General features: G+C 38.8%; 1 protein-coding gene across 1 annotated transcript in view; it reads right to left on the bottom strand.

Annotated features, from left to right (window-relative positions):
• Positions 1 to 21,449, bottom strand: part of LOC122702002 (phospholipid-transporting ATPase ABCA3-like) — a 267,396-nt gene that overhangs the window by 224,651 nt on the left and 21,296 nt on the right. The window contains exons 2-4 of the mRNA XM_043915524.1: positions 17,789 to 17,875; positions 17,188 to 17,443; positions 4,377 to 4,504 (exon numbers count right to left, since the gene is read on the bottom strand). Coding sequence (XP_043771459.1) covers positions 4,377 to 4,504; positions 17,188 to 17,443; positions 17,789 to 17,848 — 444 coding nt within the window. The 5' untranslated portion in view covers positions 17,849 to 17,875. The remainder of the gene's footprint in view (positions 1 to 4,376; positions 4,505 to 17,187; positions 17,444 to 17,788; positions 17,876 to 21,449) is intronic.

The following is a 21,449-nucleotide window of genomic DNA, read 5'->3' as shown; positions in this document are numbered from 1 at the left end:
TTATGAATGAATTTTCCTCATGGAGAACTGACCTGCCTACTTCCCTAGTGGGAGAAAGAAATGGCAACCCACTTCAGTATTCTTGCCTGGGAAAGCCCACAGACAGAGAAGTCTGGCAGACTACAGTCCATGGGGTCACAAAGTGTTGGATATGACTCAGTGATTAAACAACAGCTTCTCTGGTGTCTTCCCTGGTAGCTCAGTGGTAAAGAATCCACCTGCTAATGTAGGAGACGCGGGTATGTTCCCTGGGTTGGAAGATCCCCTGGAGAAGGAAATTTCAACTCACTCCAGTATTCTTGCCTGGGAAATCCCATAGACAGAGGAGCCTGGTGGGCTATAGTCCATGGGGTCTTAAAAAGTCGGTCACCACTTAGCAACTAAACAACAGTAACAACTGGTGAAAATTCAGAAAGTTCTATTATTTCATTTCCCATAATGTTAGCCAAATATGGTAGGGCAAAAAAAATACCACTCTCTTCAAAAAAATGAATGACACAAAAGGAAAAACCCAAATGAAGAAGAGGAGGGATGATAACATTTAAATGTTGAATGTTGCCTATTTTAAGTATTAAATGAAAAAATAATGATTCACTATGTCCGAAGAGCTAAGTAAACTAAAAGGGTAAATTATCATAGAATCTGAGTAGCTTAATAAGACAAAAGATTACCATCACCAATGATCAAGGAAGCAGAACAGAGAAAGTGAGAAGGAACAGGCACATGCACTATGTCTAAGTAAAAATTTACATAATTCAGTCATTTATAAACAAAGTTTTAAGTAACTACAGCATGCTTAAATGTCTTAATACACAATCCTTGATCTCAGAGAACTCAGAAGGTATTAAGGGAGCACAGAGGAGGGACGAGGACACTTTGCACTTACAAGAGTTTTCTAGAATGAATGACAACTATCCAAAGAAAATGAGGGACCTCTAGAGAACACATTCCCTCCCAAAAAGAGGATAATGTGACCAAAGGCAGAGGAGCAAGAGACAACATAGTACATGCAAAGAACTGCTACCGGTTCAATATTGCTATAACATAAAGTTCAAAGAAAGAAGAGACAAAAATGGGGCTGGCAATCAAAAACTGGGCCAAAGATCTAATCAGACATTTCTCCAAAGAAGACATACAGATGGCTAACAAACACATGAAAAGATGCTCAACATCACTCATTACCAGAGAAATGCAAATCAAAACCACAATGAGGTACCATTACACGCCAGTCAGGATGGCTGCTATCCAAAAGTCTACAAGCAATAAATGTTGGAGAATGTATGGAGAAAAGGGAACCCTCTTACACTGTTGGTGGGAATGCAAACTAGTACAGCCGCTGTGGAGAACAGTGTGGAGATTCCTTAAAAAACTGGAAATAGAACTGCCATATGAGCCAGCAATCCCACTCCTGGGCATGCAAACCGAGGAAACCAGATCTGAAAGAGCGTGCACCCCAATGTTTATCGCAGCACTGTTTATAATAGCCAGGACATGGAAACGACCTAGATGCCCATCAGCAGACGAATGGATAAGAAAGCTGTGGTACATATACACAATGGAATATTACTCAGCCATTAAAAAGAATACATTTGAATCAGTTCTAATGAGATGGATAAAACTGGAGCCCATTATACAGAGTGAAGTAAGCTAGAAAGATAAAGACCAATACAGTATACTAACACATATATATGGAATTTAGAAAGATGGTAACGATAACCCTATATGCAAAACAGAAAAAGAGACACAGAAGTACAGAACAGACTTTTGGACTCTATGGGAGAAGGCGAGGGTGGGATGATCTGAGAGAACAGCATCAAAACGTGTATATTATCTATGGTGAAACAGATCGCCAGGCCAGGTTGGATGCATGAGACAAGTGCTCGGGGCTGGTACACTGGGGTGACCCAAAGGGATGGGATGGGGAGGGAGGTGGGAGGGGGGTTCAGGATGGGGAACACATGTAAATCCATGGCTGATTCATGTCAGTGTATGGCAAAAACCACTACAATATCGTAAAGTAATTAGCCTTCAACTAATAAAAATAAATAAAAAAAATTTTAACAACAAATACATTTGAAATAAAAAGGTTGGGGGGGGGCTGGAAGGGTATTCAGAAAGAGGTCACTGATGGCCTTGTATCCTGTGCAAAGAAACTTCTCTAGTCAGTGGAGTACCCCTGATGTCTTTAACATAGCAGAGCAACCTGATCTTTTCTGTGTCCTTAATGAATTGTTGTGGTATCCATGTGGATAGATTAAGTCTTGCCTGGGAAATTCAGCTAACATATAAAGTTCAGCTACATAAGAGCCACAGGTTGAGGACAGAAGGAGAGTATAGTAGGTCTACATTACCCATGAAGTCAGAAATCAGAGATAAGAAAAATTGTTTGGTAAAGTGTAGAAAAAGAGAACAGGTATCTGGGAAAATAACCTGGGGGAAAAATCGTCAGGAATACATTTCAAATGCTAGACACAGAGAATCAACAACAAAAATGAGGCTTGCAACTGTACCAAAGTTACTTGATATTTGGGCCACATATACCAATGAAGTTATATAAGCACAAGCATTTTTTTTTTATGAGGCAGTAATTAGGATAAAGTAGACATATTTCTTTTCATCTGTGAAAAGAATTCTTTACATATATGAAAAGAATAACATGAGTTTCTTCCCTTCTCCTGGCAAATACTTGCCTCTTAAATGCTGGATCTGGCTCTATGCATAGATACTATAGTTTGATCATTTGCCTCAACCCTACGTAGAACGTCTCTCTCTGGTAAAGAGACACACCAAGTTACCAGGTTCAAAACACTCCACCTTGAGCAATGTTATGAGAGTCTTCTTCAGTGGCTGCAGGTGTCTTAATTCTGATGCAACCTGGCTAAAGCCTAAGAGCTGTTACTAGAGACTTAGAAGAGAAATTAAGTAATTTGTTCAAAAGAAAGAAGTCTTTCCTGTTGGAATCTCTGCCAGTGTATGCATGCATGCTAAGTAGCTTCAGTTGTGTCTGGCTCTTTGTGGCCCAATGAACTGTAGTCCACCAGACTCCTCTGTCCATGGAATTGTCCAGGTAAGAATACTGGAGTGGGTTGCCATGTCCTCCTGGAGGGGATCTTCCCCACCCAGGGATCGAACCTGCAGCTCCTGTGACTATTGCATTGCAGGCAGACTCTTCACCGCTGAGCCAGTGGAAAGCCCTTGGTAGTGTATATGTATCTGCTTTTATTTTAAAAATCAAACTTAAAATATTTAAAGGACATGCAAGTTAGCTATTAGTGGCATTACGGAAGCTTCCATGGCCACCAGAGAATCAAGAATTCTCAAAGTTAAAGCAATTACCTCTTTGGATATGTAGCAACAATATATTAAAGCATGACACCAAGTGCAAAAAGAAAGAGGTATTTAGCAGGCAATTGTCCTAACAAGAGGGCAGAGAAACTCCTTCTAAAGCTCACAATCCCAGTAATTAAAGCTGCCACAGCCAAAAAAGTTCCAGACATGAGTTGGGCTGCTTTTGCGTTTATTTAATGTTCACATAGTAACAGCTTTATTATAAACTTGACTTCACATGCAAAGTCAGAATGGGAATTACACTTAAAATCAACACACTAAAAAGTTTAAATATCATATATAGGTATGTACTATCTGAAATTCCAGAGATATATAAACAGGTAACAGATATTGCTGCCCATATTTTTTATGTATCTATATTATTATTTTCTTCACCACAATTTGCAGGACTAGAAACATCTACCTCGCCAGGTAGATTGGCAAAATAAATATCCTTACTAAAGTTCCTATTACTTCATTTTTCTGAATACGAGACCTTAAGAGTGGGTGAGAGTCGCTCAGTCGTGCCCGACTCTTCGCGACCCCATGGACTATACAGTCCATGGAATTCTCCAGGCTAGAATACTGGAGTGGGTTGCCATGATCTCTTCCAGGGGATCTTCTCAACCCAGGGATAGAACCCAGGTCTCCCGCATTGCAGGCAGATTCTTTACCAGCTGAGCCACCAGGGAAACCCAAGAATAGTGGAGTGGGTAGCCTATCCCTTCTCCAGTGGATCTTCAGACCCAGGGATCAAACAAACAGGGGTCTCCTGCATTGCAGGCAGATTCTTTACCAATTGAGGTACCAGAGAAGCCATAAGACCTTAAGGTACAGTTTTATTCTCATCAGCATAATGTAATGACTAAAAGCATAGGTATTAAAATAAGTTGGAACTATTAATAGATTCAAATTCCTGCTCTTATATACAGCAGTTATTATCTTGAGCAAGTTATAACTTTTGCCATTTATAAAATCATGATGTTACCTTCATTTCATTAAACCCTTGAAGCTTTGAAATATAAAGTCTTTAGATAAAACTTTCCCACCTTAAGTGGCAATCTGTCATTACTGTTTTTGAAGTCATGATCAAATACGATAGCAGCCAGCACAAGAACAGACTGATTTTCATACTTAATATACTTTTCAAAATCTTCTTCTGAAGGAAAGCCTCGAACTGTACAGAGAAAAACAAGCATCATACAAATGCAAAATGTCTAATGATTATTCCTATCCTCCTATCATGACCATAAATACCATAATCCTGTCATAGTATTATAAAATTTAGAACATTATTACTCAAATATTGCCATCACAGATGTCCTCATGAATATCTGGGGTACACAAAATTATTACATATTATAAACTGTATATGATATTTTGAATAATGTTTAATCATTACAATAACTGTATATTAACATAAACTGGGACAGGAGAATTTTCTATTGTGTTTTGAAATCTAGTGATTTAAAGAAAAAAGGTGAAGAGAAATGACACTTATTTCTGTGGAAGTATGATATTTCAGAAACTAACCTTAAGTTGTAGAATAAAACTATATTTTCAATTATATTTCTCATTCACAAATGAATCTGTATGAAATTTGGAAATACACTCTCACAAAACCACTCATACACAATCACACACACACAAGTAACTTAACTGACTGAAGAATTTTCATAGGAATTAAAAACCACAATCACTGCTAACCAAAATGATCACATGGATCACAGCCTTGGGTACAATGAAGCTGTGAGCCAAGCTGTGCATGGCCATCCAAGATGGATGGGTCATGGTGGGGAGTTCTGACAAAACATGGTCTGCTGAAGAAGGGAATGGCAAACCACTCCAGTTTCATTGCCTTGAAAACCCCATGAACAGTATGAAAAGGCAAAAAGAAATGATACTGGAAGATGATCCCCACAAGTCGGTAGGTGCCCAATATGCTACTGAAGAAGACTGGAGAAATGACTCCAGAAAGAATGAAGAAGCTGGGCCACAGTGGAAATGACTCTCAGTTGTGGATGTGTCTAGTGATGAAAATAAGTCTGATGCTATAAACAACAGTATTGCATAGGAACCTGGAATGTTAGGTCCATGAATCAAGGTAAATCAGATGATGTCAAGGAAGAGATGGCAAGAGTGAACATCGACATTTTAGGAAATCAGTGAAAAAAAAATGGACAGTAGTCAATTAATTTGATTCAGATAATCATTATTCCTAATTGTGGGTAAGAATCCCTTAGAAGAAAGGGAGTAGCTCTCACAGTCAACAAAAGAGGGTGCAATCTCAGAAAGGACAGAATGATCTCGGTTAGTTCCCAAGACAAACTTTTCAACCTCACAGTAGTCCAAGTCTATGTCCAACCAATAATGCCAAAGAAGCTGAAGTTAAACAGTTCTATTAAGACCAACAAGATGTTCTAGAACTAACAAGAAAAAAAGATGGCCTTTCCCTCACAGGGGACTAGAATACAAAGTAAGAAGTAAAGAGATACCTGGGGTAACAGACAAGTTTGGCCTTGGAGTACAAAATGAAGCAGGGCAAAGGCTAACAGAGTTTTCTGAGATAACACACTGGTCATCGCAAACGCTCTCTTCCAAAAACACAAGAGACGACTCTACACATAGACATCATGAGATGGTCAAAACTGAAATCATATTGATTATATTCTTTGCACGCAAATATGGAGAAGATTTATACAGTCATCAGAAACAAGACCTTGAGATGAATGTGGCTCAAATCATGGGCTCCTTACTGCAAAATTCAGGCTTAACTTGAGGAAAGTATGGAAAAACATTAGGCCATTCAGGTATGACCTAAATCAAATCCCTTATGATTATACAGTGGAAGTGACAAATACATTCAAGGGATTAGGTCTGGTAGATAGAGTGCTTGAAGAACTATGGAAGGAGGTTCATAACATTGTACATGAGGTGGTGATCAAAACCATCCCAAAGAAGAAGAAATTCAAGAAGGCAAAGTGGTTGTCTGAGGAGGCCTTAAAAATAGCTGAGAAAAGAATAAAAATGAAAAGAGAGGAGGAAAAAAGTGCATAACTGAATGCAGCATTGCAGAGAATAGCAAGGAGAGATAAGATAGCCTTCTTAAGTGATCGGTGTAAAGAAATAAAGGAAAACAACAGAATGGGAAAGACTAAAGTTCTCTTCAAGAAAATTGGAGATACCAAAGGAATATTTCATGCAAAGATGGGCACAATAAAGGACATAAATGGCAAGGGCCTAAGAGAAGAAGAAGAGATTGAGAAAAGTTGGCAAGAATACACAGAAGAACTATGTAAAAAAAGGTCATAATGACCTGGAAAACCACAATGGTGTGCTCACTCACCAAGAGTCAGACACCCTGGAATGTGAAGTCAAGTGGGTCTTAGGAAGAATTACTATGAATAAAGCTAGTGGAGGTGATAGAATTACAGCTGAGCTATTTCAAATTCTAAAAGATGATGCAGGTAAGTTCTGCACTCAATATGCCAGCAAAGTTGGGAAACTCAGCAGTGGCCACAGGACTGAAAAAGGTCAGTTTTCATTCTAATTCCAAAGGCACCCAATGCCAAAGAATGTTCAAACTACCACACAATAATGCTCATGTTACATGCTCTCAAGGTAATGCTCAAAATCCTTCAAGCCAGGCTTCAACAGTATGTAGGCAGAGAACTTCCAGATGTACAAGCTGGATTTAGAAAAGGAAGAGAAATCAGAGATCAAATTGCCATTATTCATTGGATAATAGAAAAGCAAAGGAATTCTAGAAGAACATCTACCTGTGCTTCACTGACAACACCAAAGCCTTTGACTGTGTGGATCACAACAAACTGGAAAGTTCTTATGGGGGTGGGAATACTGGACCACCTTACCTGCCTCCTGAGAAACCTGTATGCAGGTCAAGAAGAAACAGTTAGAACCGAATATGGAACAATGGATTGGTTCAAGATTGAGAAAGCAGTAAATCCAGGCTGTAGAATATCACTCTGCTTATATAACTTACACAGAGTACATCATGCAAAACGCCAGGCTCAATGAAGCACAGGCTGGGATCAAGATTGCCAGGAGAAATATCAATAACCTCAGATATGCAGATGACACCACCCTTATGGCAGAAAGTGAAGAGGAACTAAAGAGCTTCTTGATGAGGGTGAAAGAGGAGAGTGAAAAAGTTGGCTTAAAACTCAGCATTCAAAGACTAAGATCATGGCATCTGATCCCATCACTTCATGGCAAATAGATGGGGAAACAGTGGAAACAGTGGCAGACTTTATTTTTGGGGGCTCCAAAATCACTGCAGATGGTGACTGCTGCCATGGAATTAAAAGATGCTTGCTCCTTGGAAGAAAAGATAGATCAATGGAACAGAATAGAAAGCCCAGAGATAAATCCACGAACCTATGGACACCTTATCTTTGACAAAGGAGGCAAGGATATACAATGGAAAAAAGACAACCTCTTTAACAAGTGGTGCTGGGAAAACTGGTCAACCACTTGTAAAAGAATGAAACTAGAACACTTTCTAACACCATACACAAAAATAAACTCAAAATGGATTAAAGATCTAAATGTAAGACCAGAAACTATACAACTCCTAGAGGAGAACATAGGCAAAACACTCTCCGACATAAATCACAGCAAGATCCTCTATGACCCACCTCCCAGAATATTGGAAATAAAAGCAAAACTAAACAAATGGGACCTAATGAAACTTAAAAGCTTTTGCACTACAAAGGAAACTATAAGTAAGGTGAAAAGACAGCCCTCAGATTGGGAGAAAATAATAGCAAATGAAGAAACAGACAAAGGATTAATCTCAAAAATATATAAGCAACTCTTGAAGCTCAATTCCAGAAAAATAAATGACCCAATCAAAAAATGGGCCAAAGAACTAAACAGACATTTCTCCAAAGAAGACATACAGATGGCTAACAAACACATGAAAAGATGCTCAACATCACTCATTATTAGAGAAATGCAAATCAAAACCACAATGAGGTACCATTACACGCCAGTCAGGATGGCTGCTATCCAAAAGTCTATAAGCAATAAATGCTGGAGAGGGTGTGGAGAAAAGGGAACCCTCTTACACTGTTGGTGGGAATGCAAACTAGTACAGCCACTATGGAGAACAGTGTGGAGATTTCTTAAAAAACTGGAATTAGAACTGCCATATGACCCAGCAATCCCACTTCTGGGCATACACACTGAGGAAACCAGATCTGAAAGAGACACGTGCACCCCAATGTTCATCGCAGCACTGTTTATAATAGCCAGGACATGGAAGCAACCTAGATGCCCATCAGCAGATGAATGGATAAGGAAGCTGTGGTACATATACACCATGGAATATTACTCAGCCATTAAAAAGAATTCATTTAAATCAGTCCTAATGAGATGGATGAAACTGGAGCCCATTATACAGAGTGAAGTAAGCCAGAAAGATAAAGAACATTACAGCATACGAACACATATATATGGAATTTAGAAAGATGGTAACAATAACCCTATATGCAAAACAGAAAAAGAGACACAGAAATACAGAACAGACTTTTGAACTCTGTGGGAGAAGGTGAGGGTGGGATGTTTCGAAAGAACAGCATGTATACTATCTATGGTGAAACAGATCACCAGCCCAGGTTGGATGCATGAGACAAGTGCTCGGGCCTGGTGCACTGGGAAGACCCAGAGGAATCGGGTGGAGAGAGAGGTGGGAGGGGGGATCGGGATGGGGAATACGTGTAAATCTATGGCTGATTCATATCAATGTATGACAAAAACCCCCCCAAAAAAATAAATAAATAAATAAATAAAAGAAAAGGAAAAAAAAAAAAAGAAAAGCTATGACAAACCTAGACAGCATATTAAAAAGCAGAGACATTACTTTGCCAACAAAGGTTCTTCTAGTCAAAGCTACGGTTTTTCCAGAGTCATGTATGGATGTGAGAGTTGGACCATAATGAAAGCTAAGCACCAAAGAATTGATGCTTTTGAACTGTGGTGTTGGAAAAGATTCATGAGAGTCCCTTGGACTGCAAGGAGATCCAACCAGTCCATCCTAAAGGAAATCAACCGTGAATATTCATTGGAAGGATTGATGCTGAAGCTCCAATACTTTGGCCACCTGATGGGAAGAACTATCTCATTGGAAAAGACCCTGATGCTTGATTGAAGATTGAAGGCGGGAGGAGAAGGGGACGACAGAGGACAAGTTGGTTGGATGGCATCACCAACTCCATGGACGTGAGTCTGAGCAAGCTCCAGGAGTTGGTGATAGAGAAGCCTGGTGTGCCACAGTTCAGGGGGTTGCAGAGTTGGACATGACTGACCAAATGAACTGACTGACATCATGCAAAATGCCAGGCTGGATGGATTACAAGCTGGAACCAAGATCGCTGGGAAAAATACCAACAGCTTCAGATATGCAGATGATACCACTTTAATGGCTGAAAGCAAAGAGGAACTAAAGCTTCCTGAGGAAGGTGAAAGAGGGGAGTGAAAAAGCTGGCTTAAAACTCAACATTCAAAAAACTACCATCTTGGCATCCGATTCCATTACTTCATGGCAAATAGGTGGGGGAAAAGATTAAGCAGTGATGGATTTTATTTTGAGGGGCTCCAAAATCACTGTGGATGGTGACTGCAGCCATGAAATTAAAAGATGCTTGCTCCTTAGAAGGAAAGCTATGAAAAACCTATACAGCATATTAAAAAGAAGAGACATCACTTTGCTGACAAATGGCTATACACAGTCAAAGCTATGATTTTTCCAATAATCATGTAGGGATGTGCGAGTTGGAACATAAAGAAGACTGTGTGCTGAAGAATTGATGCTTTTGAACTGTGGTGCTGGAGAAGACTCTTGAGGGTCCTTAAGACTGAAAGGAGATCAAGCCCAGTCAATCCTACAGGAAATCAACCCTGGATTTTCATTGGAATGACTGATGCTGAAGCTGAAGCTCCAATACTTTGGCCCCCTAATGTGAAGTGCTGATTCACTGGAAAAGACCCTGATACTGGAAAGATTGAGAGCAGGCAGAAAATGGGACAACAGAGGATGATATGGTTGGGTGGCATCACCACTTCAATGGATAGGAGTTTGAGAAAACTCGGGGAAATAGTGAAGGACAGGGAAACCTGGCATGCTGCAGTCCATGGGGTTGCAAAGAGTCAGTGGCAACTTAGCAACTGAACAACATCAATGTAAAAAAGACATTTATTAAAGTCTTTGATAGCCTCTATATCAAGAAACATAAGTAGCATGCTAAGAAATAAGTTTTTAAAAATTTATACCTATATTCAAGGATTTAAAGAAAGCCACATTGTGAAAACGTAAAAATTGACATATAGAGCCAATGCAACTCTGATAAAATTCCAAACAGAATTTTTATGTAATGTTAGAAGCTGATTCTTAAACTCGTATAGAAATACAAGGGTGAAGAACAAGGTGAGAAGGCTTCCCCTACAGGTTATCAGAACATGATAAAATTATAGTGATTAAGATAGAATCAGACTGACACTGGATATACAAATAGACCAATAGAACTCATAAGTACATACATGAATATACAGAAAATTAATTTATGATAAAAGTGGAAATACAGAGTAGTAGGTAGAGTGGTCTTTTCCATTAAAAAGTAAGAAGTCAAATGAATATCCAAATGGGAATAAATGAAATCTCCTATCATTCAAAAAAAAAAAAAAAGTTCCTTATATATTGTAGATACCTAAGCAAAACAAAAAAATCCCTGCAATACCCATGTCAGGGAGGGTAAGTTTTCCAAACAGAACACAAAAAACAATAAACTCAAAGGAAAAGATTGATATATCAGGCTTTTTAAAATTAAGAATTGCTATAAGGTGGCACCAGTGGTAAAGAACTGGCCTGCCAATGCAGGAGACATAAGAGATGTAGGTTTGATCTCTGGGTCAGAAAGATTCCCTGGAGGAGGGCATGGCAACTCAATCCAGTATTCCCAATCCAGTCCTAAATATTCACTGGAAGCACTGATGCTGAAGCTGAAACTCCAATACTTTGGCCACCTGATGCGAAGAACTGACTCATTGGAAAAGACCCTGATGCTGGGAAAGATTGAAGGCAGAAGGAGAAGGGGAGGACAGAGGATGAGACCGTTGGATGGCATCACCAACGTGATGGACATGAGTTTGAACAAGCTCTGGGAGCTGGTGATAGACAGGAAAGGCTGGCATGCTGCAGTCCATAGGATTGCAAAGAGCTGGACAAGATTGGAGCAGCTGAACTAAACTGAATTGATTCTTTTCCATTATTGTATATCACAGTACACTGAGTATGTTTTCCTGAGCTATATGGCAGGTCCTTATTCATTATACATTCTGTATATACTAGTTTGCATCTGCTAATCCCCAATTCCCAACCCTTCCATCCTCCGCCCTCCTCCCCCTTGGCAATGACAAGTTCATTCTCTGTTTGTGAGTCTGGGTTTCATAGATATATTTCTTTGTGTTGTGTTTTAGATTCCACATGTTATAGCATATGGTATTTGTCTTTCTCTCTCTAACTTACTTCTCTTAGTATGATGAGGTCTAAGTCCACCCATGTTGCTTCAAATGACATTATTTCATTCTTTTTTAAGACTGAGTAATTTTGCATTATATATGTATATATACAATGACATATGGATAGATCCCATGGAGAAGGAAATGACAAACCACCCCAGTATTCTTGCCTAGAGCATCCTGTGGACAGAGGAGTCTGGCAGGCTACAGTCTATGAGATCACAAGAGTCGGAAAAGACTGAGTGACTAAGCACACAGCAGCATATATTTATTGCTGTTTTAAGCCTTGTTTTCTCATTGATTTTATATTTCTTCTTATATCTTTCTCTTTTGTTTTTCCTTTTATGCTTTGGTGATTTTTTTTTGTATTAGGCTTACATTCTCTTCTTTTTTGTTTTTATGAACCTATTGTATGCTTTTGATTTGTGGTTAAGGGTAATTTTTTCAAGTATATTAAACCTTTCCTACATCTACTTTCTTTAGACTGGTAGTCATAGGCGTAAAGATATTCTAGGGGGAAAAAAATCTACATTTTCTTACTCTCTTCCCCCACATTTTATGATTCTGATATCCTCTTTTACATCTTCATGTCCATCCTTTTGCTGTTCCTATGGTTATTTTTGTTCATTATTGCTTCTATAGAAATGTTTTGATTTTTAAATCTACATACTGGCTTATTTCACGGCTTCCCTGGTAGTTCAGATGGTACAGAATTCGCCTGCAAAGCAGAGACCTGGGTTCAGTCCTTGGGTTGGGAAGACCTCCTGGAGAAGGAAATGGTAACTCACTCCAGTATTCTTGCCTGGAGAATTCCGTGGACAGAGGAGCCTGGCAGGCTATATCCACGGGGTTGCAAAGAATCAGACACAACTGAACAACTAACACTTTCACTATGTACTGGCTTATTTAAGTGATTTGCTTTCCAATTATGATTTCCTATTTCCTATAGATTTTTATTTCTTTTTTATTTAGAGAAGACTAAATAAAAAATAAACCTTCCTTCTTTAGGTTTGGGAAGCTTTCAGCCATAATTTCTTCAAATATATTTTCAATCCTCTTTTTCTTTTTCTTCTGTGGTTCCTATTATGTGTAGATTGGCACGCTATATACTATCCCATAAGTCTCTTGTAATATTTTCATTCTTTTCAAAATTTGACTTTTTGTCTGCTGTTCTGACTGGGTGATTTCCATTATTGTATCTTCCGGATCACTTATGCATTCTTCTGCATTATTTATTCTGCTATTCATTGCCTTTAGCTCAGCTTTCATCTTGGCGAATGAGTTGTCTAATTTTTCTTGTGTCCTTTTTATAGTTTCTATTTCCTTTTTACAGTAATCTGCATTTCTATCAATAATTTTTCTTAATTCCTTCAGAGTTTTTATTATCTCCTTTTTGAACTCAGTGTCTATTAGACTAGAGAGGTCTATTGTTTTAAAAGAGGTCTATTGTTCTTCCTTTCAGAGGAGTTCTCTTGATCTTTCAACTGGGAGTGGGTCCTCTGCCTCTTCATTTTACTTATACTTCTCTTGCTCAATGAGTTTAGGAGAAACAATTAAGTCCTGTGGTCTTAGAGGGCTATTTTTATGTGGGAGTCTCTCGGCATAACCTGTGTGGATTTAACCATTTTTGGTGTGAGAATCATTTGGTGTAGCTGTCTGCCACCTCTTTCTTCAGTGTGTGCTGGCCAGTATCCTCCTGGTAGAAAGTGTGACTGACATTGTGGTGACTAGAGACTACGCTGGATACTGACCAGGTTATCTTCTTTTTTTTTATCCCCCCCATTTACTTTTATTAGTTGGAGGCTGATTACTTTATAATATTGTAGTGGTTTTTGTCATACATTGACATGAATCAGCCATGGATTTACATGTATTCCCCATCCCAATCCCCCCTCCCACCTCCCTCTCCACCTGATCCCTCTGGGTCTTCCCAGTGCACCAGCCCCGAGCACTTGTCTCATGCATCCAGCCTGGGCTGGTGATCTGTTTCACTCTAGATAATATATATGTTTCGATGCTGTTCTCTCAAAACATCCTACCCTCGCCTTCTCCCACAGAGTCCAAAATTCTGTTCTGTACATCTGTGTCTCTTTTTCTGTTTTGCATATAGGGTTATTGTTACCATCTTTCTAAATTCCATATATATGCATTAGTATACTGTATTGGTCTTTATCTTTCTGGCTTACTTCACTCTGTATAATGGGCTCCAGTTTCATCCATCTCATTAGAACTGATTCAAATGAATTCTTTTTAAAGGCTGAGTAATATTCCATGGTGTATACGTACCACAGCTTCCTTATTCATTCATCTGCTGATGGGCATCCAGGTTGCTTCTATGTCCTGGCTATAATAAACAGTGCTGCAATGAACACTGGGGTGCACGTGTCTCTTTCAGATCTGGTTTCCTCAGTGTGTATGCCCAGAAGTGGGATTGCTGGGTCATATGGCAGTTCTAATTCCAGTTTTTTAAGAAATCTCCACACTGTTCTCCATAGTGGCTGTACTAGTTTGCACTCCCACCAACAGTGTACGAGGGTTCCCTTTTCTCTTCTTTTACCCTGTGGTTGTCACTGCCCTGTCAAGGCTGGTTCTGTCCCCTAGTTGTTGGAGTAGAAGCCCCCAGATTCATTTCTGAGCTGTTTCTGCAGTATGAGGTATGCTGGATTAGGGCTCTCCCACTAGGATAGAACCACTGAGTATTCTGCCAGGGCCGTTCACTAGATGAATACACTCTGTTGTGTCACCGGTCACCCACTGTGTGGGCTCACAAAGTAAACTGTTTCTGGCACTGCCCTTGGCCCCATCTCAACCTTGGGAATGCTGGCAATCGGCCCTGGTGTCCCTCACATGTTGTTTTCACAAGGCCATCAATGCAGATACGCTGAAGGCAGATACGCTGCAGTTCTAAGACTACAGTGGTCATGCACCTAGACCTGCTTGTGGGAGCTATGCAGCCAGCCCAGACTATCCTGCCCCTGCCCCTATATGTATGTGCCCACAAATACACAGCTGCTAAGGCCAGACCCATCCTATCCATAGGAGCACCCATTGTCCACTCAGATGTCCTATAGCTGCTGAGTTTACAAACTGGTGATGGACAGATATGTAAATCTGAGACTTGCACAGCTTTGGGGAGAGATTTCAGCCTTGCTTCCTAGGTCCCACTGTCCCTGCAGCTCAGCTGTGGTTTCAGCCTTGCCTCTGCAGTGGGTAAACCACTGAAGTCTGTTCCCAGAGCCTGCCGAGGAGGTGGCTGGGGTGTGGGAGCCCAGCGCCCATAAAGACTAGGGCCAGTACGTGGAGAAAGAAGCTGTAATGGCAACTCTACCCCTTCCTTCAAGTGCCACTTAACAATGGCTTGTTGACCAGGCTTCTATAGTAGGCCCAGACTTTTTCCTCAAACACCCCTGGTTGCTGCCTTACCACACTCCAGCCCCTTTTGGCTGTCTCTGTGCATCCAATAGAAATCCTCTCCCTGAGTCTGTCCTCTAAACACCATGTTCAGCACCCAGCCCTTGTCTGTACCATAGACATGTGTCCCAAGCTGAAGAGTTCAGGACAATGTCACAACCCATCTGTTCAGGTCTCTCTCTGCTCTGCCCACCTACCACAAGCTGGTTCTGGTGCTCTCCTCTGAGACTCTGATGCTCCCTTTCTGCCCCAGCTAATCTCCCCACCAGTGAGGGGGCGTCCCTTGGTATGAGAATCTTTCCTGTTTTTCAGCCACCTATCAGGAGCACAGGTCCTTCATTGCTGCATGTGGGCATTCTCTAGTTGTGGTGAGCAGGAGCTACTTTCTAGTTGTAATGTGTGGGCTTCTCTTGTTGCAGTGGCTCCTCTTATTGTGGAGCATGGGCTCAAGGGTACGTGGACTTCAGTAGTTGCAGTGCATGAGCTCAGTAGTTGTGGCTTGCAGGCTCTAGGGTGTGAGGGCTGAGTAGTTGCGGCACATAGGCCTAGTTGTCCCACAGCATATGATATCTTCCCAAACCAGGGATCAAACCCATGTTGCCTGCATTGGCAGGCAAATTCTTAACCACTGGACTACCAGGGAAGTCCAGTAGGTGTATTTTTAATGTATCTGTGGCATGAGGTGAGCTCCATGTCCTTCTACTCCACCATCTTGATTGGAGCCCCTAGTAAGGTGTTTTTCTTAAGTTAAAATTCTTCAGAATAGCAGTAAAAACTGAATGTGGAAGTTTTCCAAATAAAGATTTCTACATCTATCTCCTTATAGTCATTAGGCTATTTTGCTAAGGAGTTAGTTCAACTGAAAATAAAAGAATGTATCAGAAATAATCAGGAGGAGGAAAGTTTCTCAGCTTCCTTTCCTTTAAGTTAGCAGTTTATAATGAGACATGTATTAAGCTATGCCACCATGTACCTTCAACTCATCAGATCTCTATTCCAGTCTTCAGCAACACTCTCTCATGATGGCCTCAATGTGACTGAATGACAATTTGTCTTAAACTTTTTCACTGACAGACCCATAATAGGAAAAGATAAGAAGTAGCAATCTGTTCTCTGTCCTCTACCTCCACAAACAGGGGTACTTGAAAGGTAAATTAAACCAGCCCATAATAAGCACTGAAGTTCTTTGGAGAGTCATGGTTTATATTTAAAAAATTGATGGGAATTTCACATTAAGTTACATAAATATAACACTTTAATTTTTAAAGATGGTCACTTAGATGACAAAGTATATAGCATCTACCCTTCCCCCCATCTCAAAACCTTTAAAATGAAAAAAAAAATGTATAATTTTAAAAACATATAACAGGATAAATCCATGAACACACATATGTAAAAGCATGAGACAAGACTGGATGTATTCTTATCAAATTTCTGACTGTGGGGGACAAAGAAGAGAAATTGGGTGCAGAGTAAGGAGAGTGTAAGGACATAAGAATTATATAAATTTTCTATAATTCTACATTGTTTTAATTCTCTCTGTAAACAATCCTATATCACACTTAAGTAATGTATTTTACAAAATGTAAAATCAGTGACCTCAAGTAAAGTTTATGCATCCAGGAAAAAACTACCAAATTCATTGTGAGGCTTTGTGTCCTTTTGACATACTCAGTAATTTACCCTAATTTAAGAAGTACCATCAGAGACAAAGAAGATTTCGAATTATGTAACTTGTCATCTAATTCTAAATAGTATATTTTGTTTAGGTGTTTTTGATATTTTTTGACAAAGTTCATAACATTATATTTGAGATTAATGTACAAGTTATAAGGGTCACTGAAACATGACTTCTGTACAACAAATTATTAATTATTCTACAAAAATATTTTAAACATCACGATTTCTAACCTTTAAGGTTGGCATTTAAATCGTCTTTCACTTTCTCGGTAATACTTTTTGCCACATCACTTCCAGAAGGCACGTAAACCAATTCATATTCATTTTTCTTATCAGTAAGGTAAGTGGGAAGTTCATCCAAGGGAAGAGGCGGGAAAAAAGTACGTTGTTTAAATTCCCTTTTGGTTGCTTTGCGTAGAGCCAAAATCATTGCACAGAACAGCGTTGTCATGATAATTTCCACAATTAAAGAACCCATCTTCCGTTTCTACAAGAGAAACAAAATTATACTAATTAACTTTAGAGTATTACATGTGTGTATGTGTGTATTTACACTCATGTACATACATGTATACAATACATATATATATCATCCAACTTCATTCTATTAAATGAATGGTTCTCTGGAATGTCTTTTTCACCCTTTTCTCATTTCACTATTGATTTTATTGGTTTGCCCTATTGATGCTCTTCAGATTTAGAAATCTACCTTCAGTCATGGAACAAAAGGGGGGAAATACCCATAAACTGAAATGAAATGAAGGAATTATTAAATTTTTCTTTTCAAATTCATTAGCCTTTACAGCCATTTCTCAAAGATACCTCCACTTACCTTTAATATGAAATTTTTCCAGAGGAGGACGGCAAACTGGTTAAGCCACAAGGTATCCATTTTACCACAAAGAATGAAAGTCCAACACTAAAAAAGAAGAAATTTTTAAAATTTAGATTACCTGCCAAAATGTTAAGTTTAGTCAAGTAAAATGATTACTTCACTGTTCTACTCTTTTCATCAATCTTGAAAGATAATCTTTTAAAAAGCTTGCAATAAATACTTGTCTGTTCTTGTTTTATATTAATTCATTAAATTCACACCTAATGATCTTCTAATATGTGTGAAAATATTAGACAATAGAGATGCAAAGATCAGTAAGTTGCAACTCCATGTTCACAAAGAAAAATGTAAACTGTAAAAGCAAAATACTAGTTATTAAAAGGAGGGGAGAATGAACTGAAAGAGTAGCATTGCTATACATACACGATTACATACAAAATAGATAGCTAGTGGGAAGCTGCTGTATAGAACAAGGAGCTCAGCTTGGTGCTCTGTAATGACCTAGAGGGGTGGGGTGGGAGGGTGGGTTTGGAGGGAGGTTCAAAAGGGAGGGGATACAGACTAAAAGTGAAGGGCTGGAAAAAAATATTTCATGCAAACGGAGACCAAAAGAAAGCAGGAGTCGCAATACCCATATCAGATAAAATAGACTTTAAAATAAAGACTGTGAAAAGAGACAAAGAAGGACACTACATAATCAGCAAAGGAGCAATCCAAGAAGAAGATATAACAATTATAAATATATATGCACCCAACATAGGAGCACTGCAATATGTAAGTCAAATGCTAATAAGTATAAAAGGGGAAACTAACAATAACACAATAATAGTGGGAGACTTTAATACCCCACTCATACCTATGGATAGATCAACTAAACAGAAAATTAACAAGGAAACACAAACTTTAAATGACACAATAGACCAGCTAGACCTAATTGATATCTATAGGACATTTCACCCCAAAACAATCAATTTCACCTTTTTCTCAAGTGCACACAGAACCTTCTCCAGAATAGAGCACATCCTGGGCCATAAATCTAGCCTTGGTAAATTCAAAAAAATTGAAATCATTCCAGTCATCTTTTCTGACCACAATGCAGTAAGATTAGATCTCCATTACAGGGGAAAAAACTATTAAAAATTCAAACATATGGAGGCTAAATAACATGCTTCTGAATAACCAACAAATCATAGAAGAAATCAAAAAAGAAATAAAAATATGCATAGAAACAAATGAAAATGAAAACACAACAACCGAAAAACCTATGGGACACTGTAAAAGCAGTGCTAAGGGGAAGGTTCATAGCAATACAGGTATACCTCAAGAAACAAGAAAAAAGTCAAATAAATAAACTAACTCTACACCTAAAGCAACCAGAGAAGGAAGAAATGAAGAACCCCAGGGTTAGTAGAAGGAAAGAAATCTTAAAAATTAGGGCAGAAATAAATGCAAAAGAAACTAAAGAGACCATAGCAAAAATCAACAAAGCTAAAAGCTGTTTTTTTGAAAAGATAAGCAAAATTGACAAACTGTTAGCCAGACTCATTAAGAAACAAAGGGAGAAGAACCAAATTAACAAAATTAGAAATGAAAATGGAGAGATCACAACAGACAACACTGAAATACAAAGGATCATAAGAGACTACTACCAGCAGCTCTCTGCCAATAAAATGGACAACTTGGATGAAATGGACAAATTCTTAGAAAACTATAACTTTCCAAAACTGAACCAGGAAGAAATAGAAGATATTAACAGAACCCATCACATGCACAGAAATCGAAACTGTAATCAGAAATCTTCCAGCAAACAAAAGCCCAGGACCAGATGGCTTCACAGCTGAATTCTACCAAAAATTTAGAGAAGAGCTAACACCTATCTTACTCAAACTCTTCCAGAAAATTGCAGAAGAAGAAGGTAATCTTCCAAACTCATTCTATGAGGCCACTATCACCCTAATTCCAAAACCAAACAAAGATGCCACAAAAAAAGAAAACTACAGGCCAATATCACTGATGGACATAGATGCCAAAATCCTTAACAAAATTCTAGCAAACAGAATCCAACAACATATTAAAAAGATCATACATCATGACCAGTGGGCTTTATCCCAGGAATACAAGGATTCTTTAATATCTGCAAATCAATCAATGTAATACACCACATTAACAAATTGAAAGATAAAAACCATATGATTATCTCAATAGATGCAGAAAAAGCCTTTGACAAAATTCAACATCCATTTATCATAAAAAAAAAAAAACCTCTCCAGAAAGCAGGAAAAGAAGGAACAAACCTCAACATAATAAAAGCTATATATGACAAACCCACAGCAAGCATTACCTTCAATGGTGAAAAATTAAAGCATTTCCCCTAAAATCAGGAACAAGACAAGGGTGCCCACTCTCACCACTACTATTCAACATAGTTTTGGAAGTTTTGGCGACAGCAATCAGAGCAGAAGAAGAAGTAAAAGGAATCCAGATAGGAAAAGAAGAAGTGAAACTCTCACTGTTTGCAGATGACATGATCCTCTACATAGAAAACCCTAAAGCCTCTACCAGAAAATTACTAGAGTTAATCAGTGAATATAGTAAAGTTGCAGGATATAAAATTAACACAGAGAAATCCCTTGCATTCCTATACACTAACAATGAGAAAACAGAAAGAGAAATTAAGGAAACAATACCATTCACCATTGCAACAAAAAGAATAAAATACTTAGGAGTATACCTACCTGACACATATATATGGAATTTAGAAAGATGGTAATGATAACCCTATATGCAAAACAGAAAAAGAGACACAGAAGTACAGAACAGACTTTTGAACTCTGTGGGAGAAGGTGAGGGTGGGATGTTTCGAAAGAACAGCATGTATATTATCTATGGTGAAACAGATCACCAGCCCAGGTGGGATGCATGAGACAAGTGCTCGGGCCTGGTGCACCGGGAAGACCCAGAGGAATTGGGTGGAGAGGGAGGTGGGAGGGGGGATCGGGATGGGGAATACGTGTAACTCTATGGCTGATTCATATCAATGTATGACAAAACCCACTGAAATGTTGTGAAGTAATTAGCCTCCAACTAATAAAAAATAAAAAACATTTAGAAACAAAAGACTTATACATAAAAAACTATAAAACACTGATGAAAGAAATCAAAGAGGACACAAATAGATGGAGAAATATACCACGTTATGGATTGGAAGAATCAATATTGTGAAATATGTCTCTGACATAAATCATAGCAACATCCTCTATGACCCACCTCCCAGAATATTGGAAATAAAAGCAAAAATAAACAAATGGGACCTAATTAAACTTAACAGCTTTTGCACAACGAAGGAAACTATAAGCAATAGTTTTGGATACAATCTCAAAAACGACAGAATGATCTCTGTTTCCAAGGCAAACCATTCAATATCACGGTATCCCAAGTCTATGCCCCAACCAGTAATGCTGAAGAAGCTGAAGTCGAACAGTTCTATGAAGACTTACAAGATCTTCTAGAACTAACACTCAAAAATGATGTCCTTTTCATTATAGGGGACTGGAATGCAAAAGTAGGAAGTCAAGAAACACCTGGAGTAACAGGCAAATTTGGCCTTGGAGTACAGAATGAAGCAGGGCAAAGGCTAAGAGTTTTGCCAAGAGAATGC

Source organism: Cervus elaphus, chromosome 10 (assembly GCF_910594005.1).
Source record: "Cervus elaphus chromosome 10, mCerEla1.1, whole genome shotgun sequence".
NCBI classification, from domain to species: Eukaryota; Metazoa; Chordata; class Mammalia; order Artiodactyla; family Cervidae; genus Cervus; species Cervus elaphus.
The sequence above is the reverse complement of the archived record's forward strand: the minus strand, read 5'-3'. Positions and strand labels throughout refer to the sequence as shown.